The following is a 22,351-nucleotide window of genomic DNA, read 5'->3' on the forward strand; positions in this document are numbered from 1 at the left end:
TTGAATCTGACATCAGATGCACACACCAAGTCATAGAACAGTCCCTGTGTAAAACACCAATGCGGTGAAGGACCAGACCTGAACAGCAACACAGCTCAGGAGAGCTTATACAGAACAGATATACAGGGGAGGGAGAGGAGGGAAAAAAAAAAAGACCAACACCACCCCCTCTAACAAAGACCTTTATTTTAATTAAAATTATTATAAGGATTATTACATTATAAGAATTATTATATCAATATAAGAAAATCTTCCTTTCAGGAAAGGAAATGAAATCTTGAAATTTGAGGCCAGAGTTAAACAAACACTCCAGAAAGGAGATATGGTCCATCAAATATTAAATTGCAAAATCCTGAAAATTTGAAATGGATTGCCTACAACCAATTGTACTGAGATGAAATGTGGTGCAGGGAAAAGGACCAAAACTTGCCCAAATATTCCCTTTGAAATCCCTAAAATCAGGAAAGAAAGGGAAACAAAGACAGAGAAGAGAAACAGAAGAATTGAAATTTCAAAAGGAAAAAAGCCCCAAAACCTGCTAAGAGGTGAAAACAAGAAAAGCCAATGGGATGACCTGAAGTGCAGGAATATGGCCTGAAGCTTGCCCAATTGAGCCTCATTAAATAGCAGGATTTCATTCCCTTTCCTGAAAGGAAATTCTTGTTTTGCATTTAGAATTGCAGGTAGCCAGTATGGAAGAGACATAATAGTACCAGACTTCCTCTAGCCCATCTGACTCTCACAGAGTATTGTATTGATTAAGTAGGACTTGAAAGTCTATCAAAATATGACTGGCTGAGTCAAGAGACTACTAAACCTAAAAAGGTCAGGAAAAATTTGAATTCCCTTTTTAGCCACCAGAGGGAGATTTCTTCAAAAAAAATATAATCTGGTCTTCAAATGTTTCTGAGTATAATGGCATATTCTGAACATTCAGATCTTCCTTGGATCTACCAATATTTTTATCTAAGTTTTGTCAACATATAGGCGACATTACACTGTTGTCCTTGATGTTTGAAATATGTTTTATTTATCTTCTTCAAAAGCCTGCTGGAAGACCCCAGTGAACTATGGGATTTGCAAAGTCTTCCAAACAAATACAAAGATTTTTAGTGGTTCAGAATTGTCTCAGATTTTTTTTTTTTTTTATAGAAGCCAATCACTTGATTTATGCAACAGCTACCAGCTTTGATGACAGAATTTTTTCTTGATTACAAAAAAAAAGCAGTAGATAAGAACCACGTATTTGGTTTTTAGCATGAAGGCTTTTTAGGAAATAAATGGATACCTGCAGCTTAGCAGGCTGTCCCTGAAATCATGCAGCCTTTTCTGAAGGTGAACCAAACAGGGGTAATGCCTCTGCAGCTCTAAAAGATGGTGAATATTTTTGGCCTTCCCTGTGTTTTTGTTCCTTCAGCAAATACAAGCACAGTAGGGATTCTTTTTCTAGTTCAGGACCCAGAAAGCCAACATGGAGAGGTTCCCATCCAACCCCACAATTTATTCACTTTTGCACCTGCTGTTAGCCATAATCAGAGAGATACCACTGTGCTTCTCCATCCATTCTTATAATCATTTTAAGATTTATCATTATAATCCAAGTATCATTCTTAATCATGATTTCTTTATTGATCAGAAGTCAAACCCTGAACCTCAGACTTATATTACTCCTCACTGCTCTCAACCACTTTGCGTTCAGCAGACCGACAAATTTTGCCTGACGTATTTTGAATTTTAAAACCCAGCCACATGACAGTCATAATCATTAACAAACATATGTCTGAAACTACCCTAGAATTTTGTCTTGCTGTGCTAGCACTTTAGAAATTGATTAGCTGGACTTTAAAGGGCAAGAAGTTTAACTGAAATAGCCAGCGCATATAAAAATTGATTTTTAGACCAGTACTGCTGCTGAAAATGCAAATGTAGCTTATTGCAGAAGAGATACCTTATTCCAACTAGTGAGGGTTAACACATTCAGAAACTTGGGGAGTTTTGCAGAGAAAAAGTGTGCATGTTGGGAAGAACAGATGGTCTTCCTTTGCATTTTGCAACATATAGAACATGTAAATCCCTAATCCTACTAGGTGAGCAAGGGTCCCAGTTGACAGCACCGTTGGATGCACAGCCTTTAAGCTCTGGGACAAAAATTAAAATCTAGTCCAGTACTGATGAAACCCAGGTTTTTCATTGATTTGTCCGTGCCAGTCCAGCTGAGGCAAATCCCACCCCCATAGTGCCAGACCAGTTCCAAAGTCAGCCTAACATAACTGCACATGTAGCAAAGACACAGATTACAATGAGGAAACTTTAAAGAATCCCAACATTCAGAATTTGCTGCTGATAACAATTACCCAACTTCCTCAGTACACCCTCTGAAATCCCTGTGACTGAAAACAGGTGCTAATTTAAATATTAAAAGGGATATTCTGGGTGCCACATAAAGCACAAAAACTATTTCAATATGAAATTAGACAATTCAGGAAGATGCTCAGAGGAACAGTTAGAACACAGAATAGCAACAAAACTCTTTCTACAGGCTTTTCTATTCATGTGCTGCAAAAAGTGCTGAAGGAAGTCTCACTGCTACCAACAAAAGTCTGCAAACCCAGAACCAAAATTTTGCTTCTTGGGTCTGCCCAGAAAGCCTTTGGGAAGGTCTGCACAGAATTTTTGGAGATCAGCTATTTGACCAATTATTATTTGTTTGTCTTGTTGTCAAAATGGAACCCAATGGCACTAGAGTGACTTAACTCTGGAACGGAATACAAGATGTTTAAAAACAAACATAGAATCACAGAATTATTAAGGGCTGAAAAGACCTTTAAGATCACCAATGTTTGACCAAGCACCTCTATGTTCACAACTAAATCACATCCCCAAGTGCTGCATACATGAGCTTATTAAAACACTTCCAGAGATGATGATTCCACTTCAGCAGTGTATTTTAGTGCATGAACAGCCCTCCAGTGAAACATTTTTTTCCTAATATCAAATCTAAAACCAGAAACCTCTCCTGGCACAACTTGAGATCATATCCTCTTGTCTTGTCACTTGTAACTTGGGAGAAGAGACCAACTCCCACCACACTACAGCCTCCTTTCGGGCAGCTGTAGACAGCCATGAGGTCTCCCCTGAGCCTCCTCTTGTCCACTTTAAGAACCCCAGCTCCCTCAGCTGCTCTTTGCAAGACTCCAGACCTTTCCCCAACTCCACTGCCCTTCTCTGGACATGCTCCAGCACCTCAATGTCTGTTTCCTAGTGAGGGGCCCAAAACCAAACAGGATGTGAGGCGTGGCCTCCCCAGTGCTGAGTACTGCTGACACTGTACTATCTCCCAATATCCTGCTGAGTCCTGGGCAGGATACACCATTCCTGAGCCAGGCCATGATGCCATTGGCCTCCCTGGCCACAGCTGGCTCATGTTCAGCTGCTGCCACCAGCACCCCCAGGCCTCTTCTGCAGAGCAGCTTTCCACTCACTCTGCCCCCAGCCTGCAGCAGCCACTGTTGTGACCCAAGTGCAGGATGTGGCACTTGGCCTTCCTGAACCTCATATAGTTGGCTTCAAACCATGGATCCAGCCTGTCCAGACCCCTCTGCAGAGCTTTCCTGCCCTCCAGAAGGTCAACATTCCTCCCTAACTTAGTGTCAGCTGCGACCTGACTCAGGATGGCCTTGCTCTCTTTGTCCTGATTACTGATACAGATGCCAAGGACTGGCCTCAACAATGAGTCCTGGGGAAAGCCACTTGTGACCAGCAAGGGCCAGTATAAATGTGGTTTTCTGTCAGACTACAAATTCATTAAAGAGCACTCACAGTTCTGTTACTCAAATTACACTTGGCAGAATTTAGGATCCAAGTACAAGAACAGCAAAAAAGCAGACTAAAGAACTTCCACCCTGTCGTGGTTTGACACAGAAAAAAAATTTTTCCGGAAGGAAGAGGTCAATTTGGACATTGACCAATTGAAGGTAGACACGCCTCTGAGAACACAGAGGGGTTAAAAGCAGAATTCCCAGGAGAACTCGCTCTCTTGGGTTCCGGTCAGCGGTCAGTGCAGGACTCTCCCCTGCCCGGCCATGAGCTGGGTGGGGGAGGGGAGAAGCTATGTGGCCTTCGGAGGTAGGCCCAAGGGTGGAGGGGCTGGAACCGGGCTGGCCCCCTGCAGATGGAAGGGTGGAGAAAATCTGGGATGTCTCCGTTCCCCCCAGTGTCTCTCTCTCTCCCAAGAGAGAAAAAGAGACGGCGGTGGTTTATCAGCAGTTCACCGCGGGAAAGGAGAAGAGCGGGAGGGCCGCAAGGTGCCCAGCCGGGCTGTGGGAGCTGGAGCCTGGCAGCAAGCCATCTCTGGGAGTCGGGACTTTTAACCCTTCCTGAGAAATGAAAGCTTTGTGAAATTTTTCTCCTCCTTGGTTTGAAAAGAGAAGAAGAGAGACAGCCTGGGACCCGGGATGTTGGAAGGAGAAATTCTAGGTGGGAGGAGATGATGGAGTGGCTTTTGGCTGGACTTTTTCTTGGTAGCCACAGATTGAACTGATCTTCTCCTCCAAGAGAGACTGTATTTTAAGAAGATGCCGGTGAGCCAAAGAGACCTGCTTCAGCTGGGAAAAGACAGAAGTGGAGCGAACAGGGAAAAGTTAAGGAGGTTTGTGGTGGTGCCCCCTGTCTTCGCAGAGGAAGACGAGAAGAAGATCTCTGTTCTTGGATCCTCGGCCCCAGGGGAAAATGGGGGGGACTGTTGGTCCCAAAAATGAAAAACTGAACTGTTGTTTTTTCCCCTCTTGGCAGGGCATCCTTGAAAGTAAAAATCCTAAAAAGCAGTCTGTCCATCCATGCATTGGTGGTGAGAGCACCGTGCATAAAAAGGAGAGGGTCACCACTGGCAAACTTTTTTCTCCGGGTGGTGCCATGTGGTGACATGGAAGCACAGGATGTGGCAGCTGTGTTTCTTGGGGGGTCTGTGGCACAGAAGAGACTCTTCTCTCCCTGCAGATGGACTGGGTGTTGATTATCTGGAGGGTGGAAACCTGATTGGGGTCCAGATTGTGTCTCACTGTGGTTTGTTGGAGTTGGGTGGTGGGAGGAGGAATGCTTTAGAAGGTTTTCATTTTGAATTGTGTGTGTTTTCTTTCTTCTTTTTTTCCCCCCCTCTTTTATAGTAGCATAGTGGTAGTAGTTTAATAAAGTTTTTTTCTTGTTGTTAAGCTTGAGCCTGCTTTGCTCTGTTCTCGATCGCATTTCACAGCATTCAGTTGAGAAATTGCATTTTCATAGGGGGCACTGGCATTGTGCCAGTGTCAAACCATGACACACCCACCAAGTCACCAAATTCTTTCCATAACTGTTACAATTTTTAGAGAGATAGAAAGCAGATCAGACCCAAGTTTATTAATCTGGACTATATTTGTAACATGCTAAAACTGTAATTAAAGCAAAGCTGATAAAGAGCTTGGGACATGGAAGTATCCTTGCTATGGTCAATCCTTATTTTTAAGGTAAAGAGTATGGAAAAGAAATAAATTTAACAGTACTAATAGGAACTTTTAAACTGTGGGATTTTTTTAATTACAAATTTGCCCCAAAAGATAAGTATTTACAAAACATTGAGACTTTCAATTCTGTCATCAAAACCCACTGAACACAGTACAAATAAATCCTAAAGCAGAATATTATACAAATCCAAAATACAGTAAAATCAGTAAAATTGATGCGATTGATTTAATAAAAACTACACTATTTCCCAAATAGGAAAGATCAAATATGAACCAGCACAGCTTGAAGTCAATAAGCAGACTTCCAACAGATTCATTGGAGACAGCCTCCAGGGTGTAACCCAACAGTCTAACTGACACTACATCAAACCCATAGAGGTGTGTTTAGCGAAATCTGTACACACAAAATTTACAAATATTTTCAAAGGTTCATTCTTAGTCTTTGGAAATATGTCATAATTAACTCAATTAAACCGATGCAATCTCAATCTCTGTCTAGGAGTGTTTCTGTATAAGGGCTTAAACTGTCTGGCCAAAAGACAAAAAGGATTTAAATTCTTCTGCTGGATGAAAAAATAGAAATTTTTAATAAGGCAGAACCCAAATTTTAAACGGCTGCTTTACACACAATAGGAGTCTTTTCATATCACAGGCAGAAAAAGGGAAAAATCCAAATGACTCAACCCAGGATAGGGAGCAGAATATGGTAAACTCTTCAGAAATCCATGTATTTGTTTGTAGAGGATCTTTACTCAGTGCTTTCAGAGAAAGGCAACATATCCCTTATCTAGTGTCTAGCATAAATAGTTAAGAAAACTGGCATGTACAGAGCGAGGCAGCTTCATGATGCAAAAGAATCAAAGCAGAAGTCTGTGTGGTTCTCTATCCTTTTATAAAGCATCCAGATTTCAGATCAGATGCTGCTTCCTTAGGTCAGTAAGAGGAGGAAGCCCTCACGCCAAGGTCAGCCCCGCACTTCATTTCACTGGGTTACCGGCAAGGCCACGTTGACGGGCACTTGGCTGGGCTGTTGTGCTGGGGACCCACTGCTGAGCGGCTGCTGTGAAACAGCAGCTGGCTCCATTTTACTGATGTGAGTTATGAAGCGCAGCCGAAGTTTCAAAGCTGGTCGTAGATTACAAATTATCTTCTCAACCTGTTTTAAAAAAAGAAAAAAACGCATTCAGTAAAAAACGGGAATATTTTTACATGCCACTACTGTACACAAACATCACACTAGCATAACAGAAAATGGGAAACATTATAGTAAATAGAGGTATTTACATAAAGATTTAATTAAAAACGCTAACTTTTGGACCTCTTCTGATAACCAATCTTAAAAAAACCTTCTTGTTGTAAGAGTTGTGCACCAAAGCTTTGTAAAACAAGTCACACAACGGACACTTTTAGAAGTTCATATTGTTATAAACTAGAGATTAATTGAGTAAATTATTTTTCACTGAACATGAATGAAGTCTTCCTTTTGTCACATGCCAAGTTACACTATTGAATCAGAAATTAAGTAAAACTTTAAAGAAATAGATTTAAATAAAGTTATGAAATATCCACTAGCTTTATTTCTAGCAATAGCTCTAGTAATAGTATTTAAAGCATTGTGAAGCTGTATCTTAAATTTCAGACTACATAAATTAATCTTGCAATCTGAGATATCCAATCTACTCCATCTGAAGCTTTTCCTGCACCAGCTTCTTACTTTGTATATGGAGATGAACCAACTGTTAAGCAATTTGTTGTACTGCTACCTATGACAAATAGTTCACAAAAGATTAATTATTTTATGGAAGAAAACTAAAGTATCAATGTCTACTGTTTACTTACTTGGTCTTTCACACTGTCACCTGTAAACATATATTTCATATGATACAAGAAATCACAAATGGGATCCATGTAGTTCAGGTGGGAGCTGTACCGATCTGCATTCAGGAGCATTTCATAAAATGCCACTCCAATCTGTTTACACAGACACAAAGAGCAACCCCAATGAAAACAAGCTTTAAAATGCTTTAGATTAACAATATAATAACTATGTATTGCTTTTTAAGTAGCTGTGATTCCTAACAATTTACTTTCTTACACGGACAAATGAACAGGTCTAAGTCATCCTATTACGCTTCACTAAATGATTCTGAAGTTAAGCTCTTCTTTCTAGCAGGGTCTCTGATATCTGACATTTTCCAACTAATCTGCCTACCGGTGAGCTCCATCTCTTTTTTTCCTCCCCTAACCTCATCCACACTGATGTGAATGTAAGAAACAGTTCACGTTTCTCCATCCTCACAATTCACCTCTTGCATACTCCCAGGCAGTAAGTCTAATGTATATTTTGCAAGTAGTTTGAGAGCCAAAGAAAGCATCTACTGCTTGATATTTCTGGGGGTTTATTTATTTTCCTGCTTAAAAAGATATGTACTAGGTGTTTTATCCAACATGATTTCAGTTAACAGGGTAAGGTGAATACAACTCAGCAACTCAGATCCTTGCAATTACTGTTTAATCTGTATAGAATTTAATTCTGAATATTTATTACAGATGTCTATCCCATTCTGATTCATGACTTAATTGCAAAGATAAAATAATCCATACAGTATAAAGTAAACTATGAGCCAGACTTTACCTCTATCATGCACCGTGTCCTCTCCTGCTGGAATCGTTGCAGGAAAGGGCCAACGAGGTGGTAAACATAGAGCAACTGGAACTCTGTTTTCACAATGGGTATCAAAGCTTCTGTGAGGAACCTGCAGTAGTCAAGACATTACTACATCAACTGTTTGGTTATTTTGGGCTATTTCTTTCACCTCCACCAAATTCTAGCCAAAACATCAAAGTCTCTCTCACAGATTGAGACCTTTCCAGAGTCACATTGTTTTTTTCCTGAAATAATGAGCTATTTGAAAATAGGGCAGCTCTAGAATTAAGAATATTTACTGTTACACTTACAGATGCTTTAGGAACATGCTACAGTCCATGATTTAAGAAAAATTTAAATTAATAAAAGCTAATCTAGATTTTAAAAGGCTTATTAAAGGCAGTCATACCACATGACAGCCCTAAAGCCTATAGACAACCAGAGTTATGTCAATGGAAGAGGGAACTGGAAAAAACCTTGTGATCCATCTGGCAAGTCTTGGAGCTCCCTCGTAGTTATTTATTCACTGGTATAAGTGCTATAGGTGGAGTTTTGTTATCTACATTATGTGTGGAATTTAAAAGACAAATTATATTACCAAATATCATTGCACCTACTTAGGAATGAGAGAAAGCTGTCCAATGCTGGAATGATGCCAAACTGCATGTGCCAAAGCCAAAGTGTAGCTACAACTCATCTCGGAGTAAGACTGGTGACATGCTGTGAAGTCAAACAGCTGGAACGGGTAACCAACCCACTCTGTCTCTGATGTCAAGCTGGGACTGTTGATGACATTCACAATGCAGTCATGGAGAACAATCCAGTACGGCTCCTGGGGAAAAAAACCAAACCAGGAGAACAAACCTAAAAATTCAGAATTGTTTATAAAAAGAACATTACCTAAGACAACACTTTCTTAGCTTTTCCTGCTATTAGGGCATTTCTAAAAAGCGTATATACACATATACATGTATATATAAAACTGTTATAAATTACATATGGTATACATATGGTAGTTCATAACCATGCCTGATGAAGATGAAAATTAAAGATGCATGATGCAGAAAGCATCTATGTTAGTGGGTATGATCATAGGGTGTGGCATTATCAAGGCATATCTCATGAATTAATTATTTAATCACCTGATATAAAGGTCTTGAAAAGAAGCAAAGACAAGGCAAAAAGACTTAGTGAAATAGGTCTGAAAACTATATAGTTTTCTGAGTGCAGGCACAAACAGACCAAAAAATCAAGATGGAAATAGGAAATAAAAAAAAGTATAAAAGACAAAGAATATAGATGAAGATATAAGGAGAAGAAACAGGAAGAGTAAGTAGCATTATAAAAATAATAAGGATTAAATTTATGTTGGCTTCCCTCCAAGAAGAGGAACCCTTTTATTGGGGAAGAGAGGTCATAAGGGAAGGACAGCTGTGACACACACAAGCCAACACATATGGCAAGATCAAAATTACTCTTTGTCTTTGACTTTGGCAGTCTTTGTCAAGTACCAAGAGTAATGATATTCAAAAGATCAAAGTTTCTACTGATACACAAACTGCAGTACTGCAGACATTACATTTTGCAATCTTAGCCACATCTCATTTACACGGTTTAAGAACCACAGGATGTGAAAGTGCAAGCAATAATCAAAAAATAACTTTGCATGAGAACCTTTATAGATCTTCCTATTATATAGCTCCAGTTCTCAATACTACACATATGGCATTTAACTATATATTTAAACAAGAGTGATTTACTTCTTTTCATCCTAGCATCAAAACGCAATAGAAAAACAAAACACCTGGTCAATTTTTCTATGCTGGAGGAGTAGACTTTTCTCAAACATGCACACACCCTTGTAAATACCCTGCTGTGGATTCCACAGATGTTGGCTGTAAGTTTTTACAATGCACTCTAGAAAGATGATAAATGTTTCATGGAAGAGTAATTTTTAAATTTTAAAATACTACATAGTGACTCACTGGTAAGGCTGTGATAATCAGTCCAATTGCATTCATCCAAGCTGTGATGTTCTCTCTTGGCACCAGGGGCTGACTAGAAACAAAGAAAAAGAAAACTAAAGCTCCAAAGTACACAACTGCAATTTATGCTGCTCATGCATCTACAGACCAGGTGTACTTACACCAAGAATGTTTGTCAAGTTGAGAGAACTACAAAAACACACACAGGTATTTACTGAGCCAAAAGATGTTATAAATGCTATTGGGATGCTGTGTGCAAAACTTTATGCAGGTGTGTTTTGCATTAGCAGCAAGTGTCCTTCAAAGGCTTCAAACTTCTTTCCTCAAGCTTTAGTGCCTAAGGGCTGTTTGTCCCTTTACTGACTCGTTACCTTCATATGCGCTAAACAGAACTAACAATAATAAGCCAAATAAGGCTACACCCAAGCAATTCCAGTTTGTCACTGCTCAGTGATGTCAACTGAATGGCTACAAGAATACCAGGTCCTGTCTCTCACTGCAGCTTTTTCAGTGATTGCTCAAGAATCAGCTATGGGTCAAATTTAATGCATCGTGACAAAAGGTCAGCCTTGGCACACCACTCTTTCAAAGTACCTCTGATCTACATCAGCATCAGCATCAGGAAGGTTCAGAGTCTTGCCAATGATTCCTGTCCCTTTCCTTGCACTCAAAGATGCTGTGGTATCAACTGTCCTCCTCAGTACAGCTCTAAGAATAACAGATTTTCTCCAGGCTTTCCTGCTGAACCCAATGGATAAGATCTTGGCCTGTGTGATGTCTTTCCCCTAACTTTTATGGGCATCATGCCATGTCAACTGTTCTTGAAGCACACAATCCACTACACCATAGGAATCTAATACATGATTTTTCTGCTTGATCCCTGTCACCTTGCTTGTCATCCAAAAATACTTTCTATATAAAATGTTACCTTATATACACTTACTTTTTAAATAATAAATTTAGTATCAGAGACTACCATAGCAATCTCTAATTATGCACGATATACTGCAGAAAACCATTTCAGAAAGTCAACATACCTCTTCAGCACAACATTCAGCAGAGCATTGCCCACCTCCTTCCCTGGAACAGCCAGAGCCATGAGCTCAACACAGGTAACGTGCAGAGCATGGGCAGCTGGGTTAGGAAATTCATTGAATCTCCAGTCACAATTTGGAAATGGACCAGGTGATTTGCCTGCCATAGGTGGCAATGGTTAAGGAAAAAAAAGCTGCCCCAACACAGATAAGTATAAGCCAGCACAGTGATTAAAAATGGATACATATACCACATACTAAACTGAACTGAAAATTATTGAAAACAAGTAGAACAATCACATTTCATTAAAAAGGACGACATACAGAAGTCTGACTATAAGATGCTGATAATCATTGAAGGACTGCATGAATACATAGCTATAAATATATTATACTCACAAAGCCATGCAAAGGATAAACTTCCCTGATTAAGAGGTGGAAAAAACACCAACCATCTCATTCAGTTTCTGCTTCCAAGAGGAGAAAATATAAATAATAGGAATTTTCTATGCTCATATTCAGAAACCATTAATTTGCCTCTCTGTAAGATGTCCCAGCAGACTTCTAGGGTGACAGTTTATGCAAAAGGAGCATCTGCTTAGTCTCTGAAAATATTCCACTTTCCCAAACAAGACTTATTTGAAATACATACAGAAAAGTTCTCCAGAGTTAACATTTGCATAAAAGCAGGAATATGTATTATTTTAGCTTTCTTTGGAGACACTGAATGGACTTTCAAGTTACACACTTAAGAAAGGGAAGTTCAGGAGAAGGAATGAAAGAATTTGTAAAACCCTGAAGATTGGCCAACTCTTGTAAAGCTGCTCCAGAAAGAAGCCAAAGTCCCAGAAGATTCCTATTCTCTAATTTGCCAGCTATTTCCACATCTTAAATATGGCACCACTCTCAATATTTTATTCTCAGTAATACTAATAAATGGCATTAGAAAACAGTAATAGTAAATCTCATTTATGAAAAATTCTTTAAAACTCACACTTTGCACCAAGCTTATTTTTTTTTAACAATCAAAATTCAATTCAGAAAGCATGTACATCAGTAATTGCATCTCTAAGTGATGCTTAAACAGTGAAATATTTATACAGCTGTACTGTACTTCACTTTCATAATATCTTTTAAGATGTCTACTAGGGCACCATATCCCTGATAGAATACTAAAGAAATGGAACTTCATATTTTGATGAAATGAAGCTGTAAGACATTTGTCACAGCTTACTTAAAGCAATCTTTTAGAAGGATATTGTCTACTAGTCTTCCAATGAGCTTGCAATAGTAAGCATCATCAGGAACCCATGGATTCTCTTCTCGGGGATTCATGGCACATTTGAGATAAGTATCACTCAGACACCAGCCTAGTGGACGATTATCTTTGAGGGAGCCAATTATGGCATGAACAAGTTTTCTCTTGAGGTTTGTGCGATCTCTCAGATGCCCCTCATAATAGTGAAGAGTGTTATACAGGTAGGTCACTGGTCGGTCTGTCAAGGAGAAAGAGAAAACAATAAAAGCCAGAAATAACTTCCAGCATCACTATCTGTAGTAAACAAAACTAAAATCAAGAGCTCTGCAAGACTAAGTTGCATTTATTAAAAACCAGCACATATGGAATTGATTTGTGTTCTTTATTTCAATATACTCTACAAAACTGATTTTCTGTTGTCTTGTACATACTTCAGTGTTTGTGCAGAAAAAAGAAGTGGAACAAAAGATCAGTATTACTAACAGTTCACAACTTAATGGTAATATTAATATATTTGTAAGTAAACTGACTAAAAACATCTCTTTATATACAAGGTATTAGGTAAGAAGAATTCAGGTGTGAAGTCACAATAAAGAAAGAGTACTGTAAATTGTCTGAGCATAACATAGCAATGACACCTATAAAAAATAATATAAAATAATATAAAAGTGCATTAATATAAAAGTGCATATAAAAGTATTCCCATTGTTTCAGTCTTGGTAACAGAAAGCTTGTTAGGACACAGGTCCCAGTATTTACTACTAGAAGGGAATGGAAGGGGAAGGTGTAAAGGAAGCATGAATTAGCAAGAGATACCTGAATAAAAACAAGTTCACTGTTATTAAGCTGAAATTCACTAAATAGAGAACAGGAAAGGAATACGGCACTGCTGTGCTAACACACAAAATAAATGAATGAAAGAGGTGAAGAGGACATAATGATCACAACAGGAATATATCTGACTGTATTAATGGATAACTTACCATGGAATTTGTATAAACCTCCCAGATGATCCAATAAAGTTTCTAGTGATTTGGACACTGGAAGCAATTCCAGAAATCTATGAATTACAATGTCAAACACTGGCAGAAAGCGCAGGCATACATTTCCAAAATAAATTGGCAAGTACTGGGGCTGGATCTGAACTGGGGGATTCACTTGCTCTGCCAAGCCTTCAAAATACAGCTTTTCAGGGTATTTCTGGAAGGAAAGAAACCCCCCAAAATCAAAGTCTCTTTCTTCATAAGTAATGGATTAACCATTCAGCATCTACATTGCTTTTAAAAGACACTTCAGAACCTTCTTTATCATATTTGAATTCAGTGAAGCTTACTGTAAGCTTACTGAAGAAAATTGCACTCTGACTTACATGGATTATTAAAATAGTAGATAACATCTTCAAACAAAAAAACCTCAGAACAAAGTGTCACTCAAAATGGGCATAAGAGAACATTAAGAACCCCAAAGCAAAGCTGAAAGCAGCCAGCATTAAAGTGTCCTTTGTCAGGTAATTGAAGAGAAAACCTAGGGGAAAACAGCACTACCGGAAGTTTCTGTATCATATGCTAAATTAGAACACTCTGAAATAGCAAGAATGAAATAATTCCCTTGAAAAGAACTGTAGTGTACTCAAATAACAGATGGGTACTGCTGAAGGCTGAACTTGCGTTTTACCTGTGACAGAAATTTCTATATGCCAGATTGGGTGTAGTGACTGTGCAGCCATGTCAGAGCACTTCCCAGGCTCATTTGCTTCCCTGCTACACTTACACTTTTAGTTAGGCACTGTCAAAACATTGTACAGCCAAGTCAGAGGGCTAATACAGCTCCCGGATCAAAATAGATCCCATGTATTGAGCTACATAACAGCTTGTTTGTATCTGTCCCATCTCACTGTTTATTTTTTGACAGAACAGCTCATTGGCACATCCTTTTCTAGCCAGCAGGAACCAGTATGTTTTAGAGGAGCATTAAAGTCTCAGCAACTCTCTTCCCTGACATATCAGACTATCATGTTCTTGTCATACAAAGTTTTAATAATTAGAAGAAAATGTTAAGTTTAACTATTGCTATAGTTTTAAAACACCAGAAAAAATGCCTTCTCCCTGATGCACAAAAACTGTTTTAAGTTAATTTGTGTATAAACAAGATTTTAAAATTATTTGGCTAACTTGAGCAAGAATGAACATCCACCCAATCCTTAAGCTACTTCTATCTTTTAATATTACTGCATTATAATTTCAAAGTCAGTACAAACAGTGATTTATTATTTTCATACTAGCCCAAACAAATTACGGCTTACTAAGAAAGTCCAAAAATTGATAAAGCTGTCCTGTAAATCATGGATGACATCAATTCCACAAAAATTATTACAGTAAAAGAATATTATTATCTGTGATACCTTGTGGTAACTCATATGCTTTGTGTGCCAGTCATTCTGCAGCCAGTGTTCCGGAGAATTCTCCTTCACAAAGTCACTCACTCTGTTTCTGAAATCATTGGGCTTCAGTAAGAGTAACTGGATTATGAAGTAACAAACTTGAGCTTCATTGCCTTCATGACTACGCATAGCCTTAAGTGAAACAGAGCAGATAACATGAAATTACTCTTCACACTGCTGTCTGCTGTATAGCCCCAAAACATGGCAGCCAAATTTGCTACATCTGCACACAAATTCACACTGAATATGTGGTCTTTCAACTCTATTTTTGAAGTGAAGCCATAAAAAAAGGCAGGTTCAATCCCTATCCTATTTTCTATTCTATGAGCAGAAGGGCTTACAAACTCCCCAGTGTTAGCACTTTCTGAAGTAATTCTAGCTCACTTTTATCTGTCAGTTGTCTTATTAACAATAAGAAATTAAGTGACAATGAAGTTAAGATGGCTTTTAACCTTTGGCCACTCTGACATGATTGGACTTCAGTCTGAAAACCAAATTAGAATTCAAACAAACATCTTTACATTAAGATGAGATTTAAAATTAAATATAAAGGACAATTACTTAAGGCAAATGTAGCTCTCTCAAGGTGAATACTAATTTTATAGGATAACATAAAAAGCAAGAGAATGCCATTTCTGTCTTACTATGGTGAAAGAGGCTGATTTGTATGGAAAGAACGCATAGACAAATGGGTACAAGATTTTCCATATGCTTGTGCATGAATGAATAGCATGCCATATCCTATCTACCTTTTAAGTCTGCAGGAATTGCACAACCATAGAATCATTTAAGGTAGGAAAGACCTTTAAGATCATTGAGTCCAACCATTAATTAAGCAGTGCCACTAAACCATATCCTGAAGTGCCACACCTACATATCTTTCCAGTATCTCCAGGGATGGTGACTCAACCACATCCCTGGGCAGCCTGTCCCAACTCTTGACAACTCTTTCAGTGGAGGTATTTTTCTTAATATCCAATCCAGCACAACTTGATGCTGTTTCTTCTTGTCCTATTGCCTATCACTTCTCATGGAGAAGAGGCTGACCCCCACCTGGCTACACCCCCCTTTCAGGCAGATGAAGTGAGCGATAAGGTCTCCCCTGAGCCTCCTTTTCTCCAGGTTAAACATCCCTAGCTCCCTCAGCTTCTCCTCACAGGACTTGTGCTCCAGACCCTTCAACAGCTCTGCTGCCCTTCTCTGGACACGCTCAATGTCTGCCTTGTAGTGAGGAACCCAGAATTGCACAGCCTGTAGCACTGCATGGGGCTGTGACTCAAGTGCAGGACCTGGCACCTGGCCTTGCTGAACTTCAGACGACTGGCCTCAGCCCATTGATCCAGCCTGTCCACATCCCTCTGCAGAGCCTAAATAACTGCACAGCTCTGAGGTCAGAGACTCAAACCACCAATCACAACATTTAATAATATCAGTTCAATGGCTGCCATTGAATAATCAAGAAATGATTCCCTGAAGACTCAGACAATTGTAAGAGTTGGAATTTTATGTCACTTAAAGAAATAATCTACTATTTTCTTGATTATTAACTTAACAAATAGTCACTATTTAAGACCAATCTATTTTTAAAAGAATCCTCCTAAAAAACGAGTAATAAAACAAACTGCATGAACTGTCATCTTCTGAAGTGATACTTACCAAACAGAGTATCAACCTATCCAGTGTTACAATATTGTATTTCCACACCATGTCATTGAGAATCTCAATACATTTGTTGAGCTGCTGTCCTCCTGCAGATGTAGAGAATTCATACACCAAAAAATCTGCAAATGTCCTGACATGTGCCACCAGTGCTCTGGCCCCAATTCTTTCTAACACTCTAGCAGGGAAGAAAAATAAAAAGGCAACAAGAAATTGTTACAGTTCCTAACACATTCCTAACTGGTCTATTTGATATGAGTAAGCAGTTTTTAACACAATTGTCTTAAACAAAAAAAAAAACCCAAAAAAACCCAAAAAACAAAACAAAAAAAAAGACAAAAGACAAAATTCCCTCTGTTTTATTAAATTACTGAAGTAAATGCCAAAGCAAAGCAAAAAAACCCAACTTTAAAGCAAGAGAATTCCTATGTCAAAATACTATTCAGGAGAAATGCTTCAAGCTCACCTATTTCATCTGTGGTATTCTGCTCAGAACTCATGCTTTACTTTTGTAATTGTAGTTATGCACCTCTGAGGACAACCTTCTACAACTCAACTTTATTTTCCCATGCTATGCACAGCCATAGCATTATAAACTATTTCCTCACTGCACACAAGAGTAACACATCCTATCATAAATACTGTTTCAGCAGACCTAGGAAGGACTGAAAATAAATAAATCCCTTTTTCACAGGTGGAACTGATGCTATTTCTACCAGGAAGAAAGTTTTAAAAAATCAGATGATTACTGCTTCTGTAATTAATTTTCATCTTAATCCAACATTTGTTTTTTTAAGAAATATTTGTCCTTTATTAATGTATAAAGGCTAAGTAAATGAACGCTTTTCATTTTGTTTACTCATTCAGATTGCTTGAAACATTGCTGTTACAAGTAAACTCCTTAATTCAAACATCTCACATCCTTGTTTCTCACCAGGAAAAACACGCACTGCAGACCACTGCATGGTGGAACCAATCCTAAACACTGCATTTATTATGGCATGCTGGATACTATCTAGTTCCACTCTCAACTTCCATGCTATGCATGCTCCAAATTAATTAAAAGAAACTGTTAATTATGAATTATGTCCTCAGAGCTGAGAACACTGCTGTAATAACTTTGAAATGGCACTTTTTAATCTCACCTGTAACCAATTTGATTAATGTGATCAGTGTCTAACAACATCTTCCACAGGAGACAAAGGAAAAGCGGGGATGAACCTTGAGCAGAGAAGTGTGTGATTATTTCATTCTCACTGGTCATCGACTTCCACTTCCGGTATTCTTCTTCCACATTCTTCTTCAGATTAAAACGGCTTTCCTGAGGCACATTGTTCTGCTTGAAGAATACCTAAAAAAAAGGAGGCTTTGCTGTGACTGAAAGCCTACAGTAAAACATTTGAACAGGAAAATTTTGCCTGATTTAGCACTGTATGGGTTCCTACTTGCTTGTACCATACAGCCTACTTATTTCACTGTGATACCACAGTGACTGTTTTATCACTAACAAAGCTACATGCCAAACTGCCATAAGAAAAAATGGCTTTTCCAACTTTTTAGTTTTTAATTTTTAAACCATCTGGTCTACCTTGCACCAGAAATATCAGTTGACCAAATCTGACCTTAGAATATTCCAGGGGAATGTAGCTAACACATTTCTAAAGAAATAGCAATGTTACAATCATGCTGCATTCTTTAGGGACTTGAGATTAATGCAGTCAAGACAGGGAAAGAATCTCACCAACCCACAAGAGGCAAAGGATCTGGTTAAGAGAATAAATGCACTGTATTTCCAATTGTAAAGTCTTCAGGTTTAAACTATTACCTGCAGAGGAGCTGGAAAACAGCTTAGTGTATGTGATGCCCAGTTATGTGGAGTGAAACTCATGATAGTCTGCAGTATGTCCTTGCACCAAGTTCCCTGGATTGAATCAGAGCCTGTGAAGAAGTCTAAAAAATGGATTGATGGTATTAGAATTTTTCCTTTTGTCATCATATGAATCAGGCTTTTCTAGTCCAACACAATTTCCTGGTTTTGTCAAACTTAACCCAGCCCCTTTCTTTGACTTTATTTGCTCTATAGGATATTACCTTTTTTATACTATTAACAATAAGAAAATTATTTATAAGGTTTGAGCTAGAAATAAAGCAATCATGGTTTTAACATTTTGTATTTAATTTCCTGTAATGTCACTAAAACAAGCTTCTGCTGATTAACTGACTAGACTTTTAGAAAAAAATCCTAAGGAAGATAATGATGGTGAAATTGCCAGATGCCATTTTATTTTGCTTCAGAAAGGCTGTTCAGAAGTACCCATCCCAATTAAGCTGTAGAAATGAAAGCCTCATTCCCCCAACCCTTGGGCTGATTTCATCAGAGGTTGAGAAATTGTTAAAAAAAAAACAAAAAAAAACCCCAACACATAGAAATTCTTTCCCTTTCAAATCACCTCCACCTCCAGTCTTCGTGAATCAGTTGTTCTAACTCTCCAGTGTTTCTGCAGACTAGAACCATAAAAAAGGAGAGAGAAAATATGTCCCTCAAAGCTAACAAAAACCCGATCCATGTCACTGAACACTGTTAAAACTTTAAAAGACACAATAAAAGCTTCCTTTTTTCTCTTCCCAAAAAAAGAAACTAGAAATTCAGACTGTTTTCTTAAATGCAATCTATAGAGGGAGTGGTTTTCACATGAGCAATATAGTTGCTGTGAGTATTTCATGCTATTTAAATAGCATGTATCAGTAATCATTCCAAACGTTTAGATTTACAATAATGAAACTCAAAAGAAGACAATAAAAAACCTCTAGTCACAGTGTACCTCTGAATAAACTTTTAAAGAATGTCTCATGGTCTCTTCAATAATAGTTTTTTGCCTAAATACAAGTTAAAAGTACAAAAAGTACAAAATTAAAAGTACACTTTTTGTTCAAAACCAAAAGTGCATGAGATATGTTTTATAGGCCATTTCCACAACACTCTTTGGAACAGTACTTTAGAGAAATGGTTTGACTACAGCTTTTCCTGGGATGTACTGCTATTACCTGTCACGTGTGTTGCCCTTGCCAGAGTTAAAATCAAAGCCCTGTTGAGTTCTTCTGATTCTGCTGAAAGAACTGTTTTGGGATCATTGAGGAACCGTGTGAACTGCGGTTGGACTTCCGAGCTGCCCAAAGCTGTGATGAGCCTTAGAGCAGTACTCTCAACACTGAAAGATGGAAACAGTCCAGTTAGCAAGTAATACTTATGCTTCTAAGATTCCAAAAATACCTATTTTTTCCTCCATTTAATGCTTCAAATAATATAGAAACATTTTGGTTTTAACATTATGCTCTTAACCTTTTGAAGAAGTTCACTTTTTCTACTGTTTAATAAATTGATCAACTATTTCAGTACCTTATTTTCAAATAAAGCACTCAAAAGTAGATTTAGCAAAAATTCCAAGTGCAGAGACCCTGATAAAGAGCCCCAAGTATCTCCAATTTAGTCCCCCCTTATTATTTCTTGCATATCTTTACCTAAAGAAGATAATACAAATAAATATATGCAAAACCAAAATAAAAAGGCATGAATAATACATAGGAAGCTTCAAAGCTAAATACCATCTTCAAGTAGTCAGTACTAAATTGTCCTTATTAAAGAAATTAGGAAGCTGAGGAAGTGTAACTTTTGATTAAAAGCACTTTAATTTCTGTTGCTTTAGGAGGAAGCACTTTTCACACCAGGTAGTTTGAAGTCATTGGAAAGACTTTTATAACATTGTGTCTTTGATATGCCAAAGCCATAATTTAGTTTATTCTAGTTGCATGCAGTGCTCATTAAAATTGACTAACATCTGTATTTTACAGACTAAGCGACAAAACAAGATTGAGGTCAATAAAGACATCAAAGCCTTGAATTTAAGGAGAAACTTGTCTTAACCTGTTTTCTTTATGCTTGGATAAGGATAAGCAATTTGAATTTGGACTATGAAATTGAGAAGCCTGATCCTATGGAAGACATCCTTGCCCACAGCAAAAGAGCTGGAACTAGATGAACTTTAAGGTCCCTTCAAGCCAAACCACTCTATGACACTAACTTATTGTATAATTAGATTTACTCTATCTGAACTAGCAATAATGAAGTTACTCTGTCTCACATACTCCCACAAGATTTATTGTACTCTAAGAGTCAATGGCACTATCTTCCCCAACTCTTTGACAACAAACCCCAGACTCTACATAGAAACTGAATCGCGTGCTCTTCAACTGCGTTAACAGTAAGGTAAACTCAAAGCTTTTGCCTGGAATTATGTGCAAAACCCCTCTAGACCTTCTCTAACCAGCTTTGTCACCTTTCTTGCACTCAAATTAGCCAGTTTTAGGCTATTATGACACACACCATAGGAGAGACTCCACTCAGGTTCATCGCCTTGCACAAACACCTTTCAGCTGCAGGGTGAACCAGATTAATTCTCTGATATGACTGAAAATCAACCTTACATAAGAATTAAGTGGAACCAACTTAACTCTTGTAATAGAATGAAATATCCTCTACAGAAGGAAGCAAGCACAGTTTCACTGGCAGACAAGCCAAGCACATTACAAGTAGCAGGCATTGCCCTTTATCTACCATGCAAGAAACACTTATTGGACATTACGGTTCTGTCCAAGAACTGTCCTGCGTGCTGAGTCATGACACTGCTGCCATGTGTTTGCAGACACTGCCTCATGTGTCTCTGCAGTGCACTACTGCTAACATCCAACAGTATTGCTGAAGCATGCCCTGCTGAGACACCCCAAAACAAGTCAGTCGCAGAAGTAAGACTGGGAAGTGCCATTTAAACAGTTCTCATGCAGCTTTCAACAAGGAGTCTGAGATTATGGACAAATATGGCAAATGCCACTCACCAGAGATGAAGTTGGTTCTGATTAGTCTGTGGCACAGCAGCCAAGGAATGAAGATGGCTGAGGAGCTGGACTCTGTAATGAGGCTGGATGTGATGCATCCGATAGCTAAACATTTCCAGCAGAGTATGCAAAATTCCCCATGCATGAGATTTGAACACTGTTGGCAGGAGCTGACCTTATGGAAAAAAGTTGGAAAGATAAGTTTTACAACTGACCACACCTTGAAATACAACTACAGGGTAGACTAGTTTTATTAGGCTGTAAGTCACAGACATTTGATTTGAAAAGAGTATTACTTCCAAAGATCATATGTGCAAGTGGTGTCTGAAGATGCTGTAAATGTATACAGCTTAATAATCTTTTGAATGAACAGCATACATACTGCAGACATGCCAATTATTTTAACAAGAGCAATTAAGTATCCCATGTGTCTCAAAGTAACTTCGCTTATGCTTTTCCATTAAGCATGTTTTTACAGAACACAGCACAACTGGAAAGGTCCTGGACATACAAGTGATGGCATAAAGGGACAGCAGCACAACTAGTCTGAAATTTACTGCAGCACTAGGACAACTTTCACAGTTTTTTTTTATATTAAACTAATTTATACATGCTGCATCATTATATTTTCATTTTCATTATGGTCTCCAGTTGCCATTAAACAAAAATATTACTTAACAGAAAGAAAGGGGGGAAAAAGGTTTTATTTCTTACTGATGAAGCCTTTGATGCCCAAGGATTCTATTTCCATATAAACCAATAGGCGACTATAGGTTTCCACAAGAGCAGGAGCCAAGGCCACACTAGATTTTGCATGAGCCAGCTTAATTACCCTTGTAGCTATGCTGTGAATGAGACTGGGAAAAAAGAGAAAGTGTTTTTAAATCAAAACCATGGACTTGAAATTTAACACATTTTTAAATCACACTTTAATTTTTAAAGT

The 22,351-nt window shown here is 38.3% G+C and overlaps 1 protein-coding gene across 2 annotated transcripts in view; it reads right to left on the reverse strand.

The window, feature by feature from the left end:
- Positions 1–5,541: 5,541 nt before the first annotated feature.
- The window catches only part of MED23 (mediator complex subunit 23), a 37,686-nt gene continuing 20,876 nt past the window's right edge, over positions 5,542–22,351 (reverse strand). For both annotated transcript variants that reach the window (XM_002192493.7, XM_012572634.5), the window contains 15 exons: positions 22,123–22,265; positions 21,409–21,583; positions 19,564–19,727; positions 18,344–18,468; positions 17,664–17,869; positions 16,516–16,696; positions 14,821–14,991; positions 13,403–13,619; positions 12,421–12,657; positions 11,165–11,330; positions 10,128–10,200; positions 8,760–8,974; positions 8,131–8,251; positions 7,335–7,466; positions 5,542–6,651 (listed from right to left, as the gene is read on the reverse strand). In XM_002192493.7, the coding sequence (XP_002192529.2) occupies positions 6,478–6,651; positions 7,335–7,466; positions 8,131–8,251; positions 8,760–8,974; positions 10,128–10,200; positions 11,165–11,330; positions 12,421–12,657; positions 13,403–13,619; positions 14,821–14,991; positions 16,516–16,696; positions 17,664–17,869; positions 18,344–18,468; positions 19,564–19,727; positions 21,409–21,583; positions 22,123–22,265 (2,500 nt within the window). In that variant the 3' untranslated portion in view covers positions 5,542–6,477. The remainder of the gene's footprint in view (positions 6,652–7,334; positions 7,467–8,130; positions 8,252–8,759; positions 8,975–10,127; positions 10,201–11,164; positions 11,331–12,420; positions 12,658–13,402; positions 13,620–14,820; positions 14,992–16,515; positions 16,697–17,663; positions 17,870–18,343; positions 18,469–19,563; positions 19,728–21,408; positions 21,584–22,122; positions 22,266–22,351) is intronic.

Source organism: Taeniopygia guttata, chromosome 3 (assembly GCF_048771995.1).
Source record: "Taeniopygia guttata chromosome 3, bTaeGut7.mat, whole genome shotgun sequence".
NCBI lineage: Eukaryota > Metazoa > Chordata > Aves > Passeriformes > Estrildidae > Taeniopygia > Taeniopygia guttata.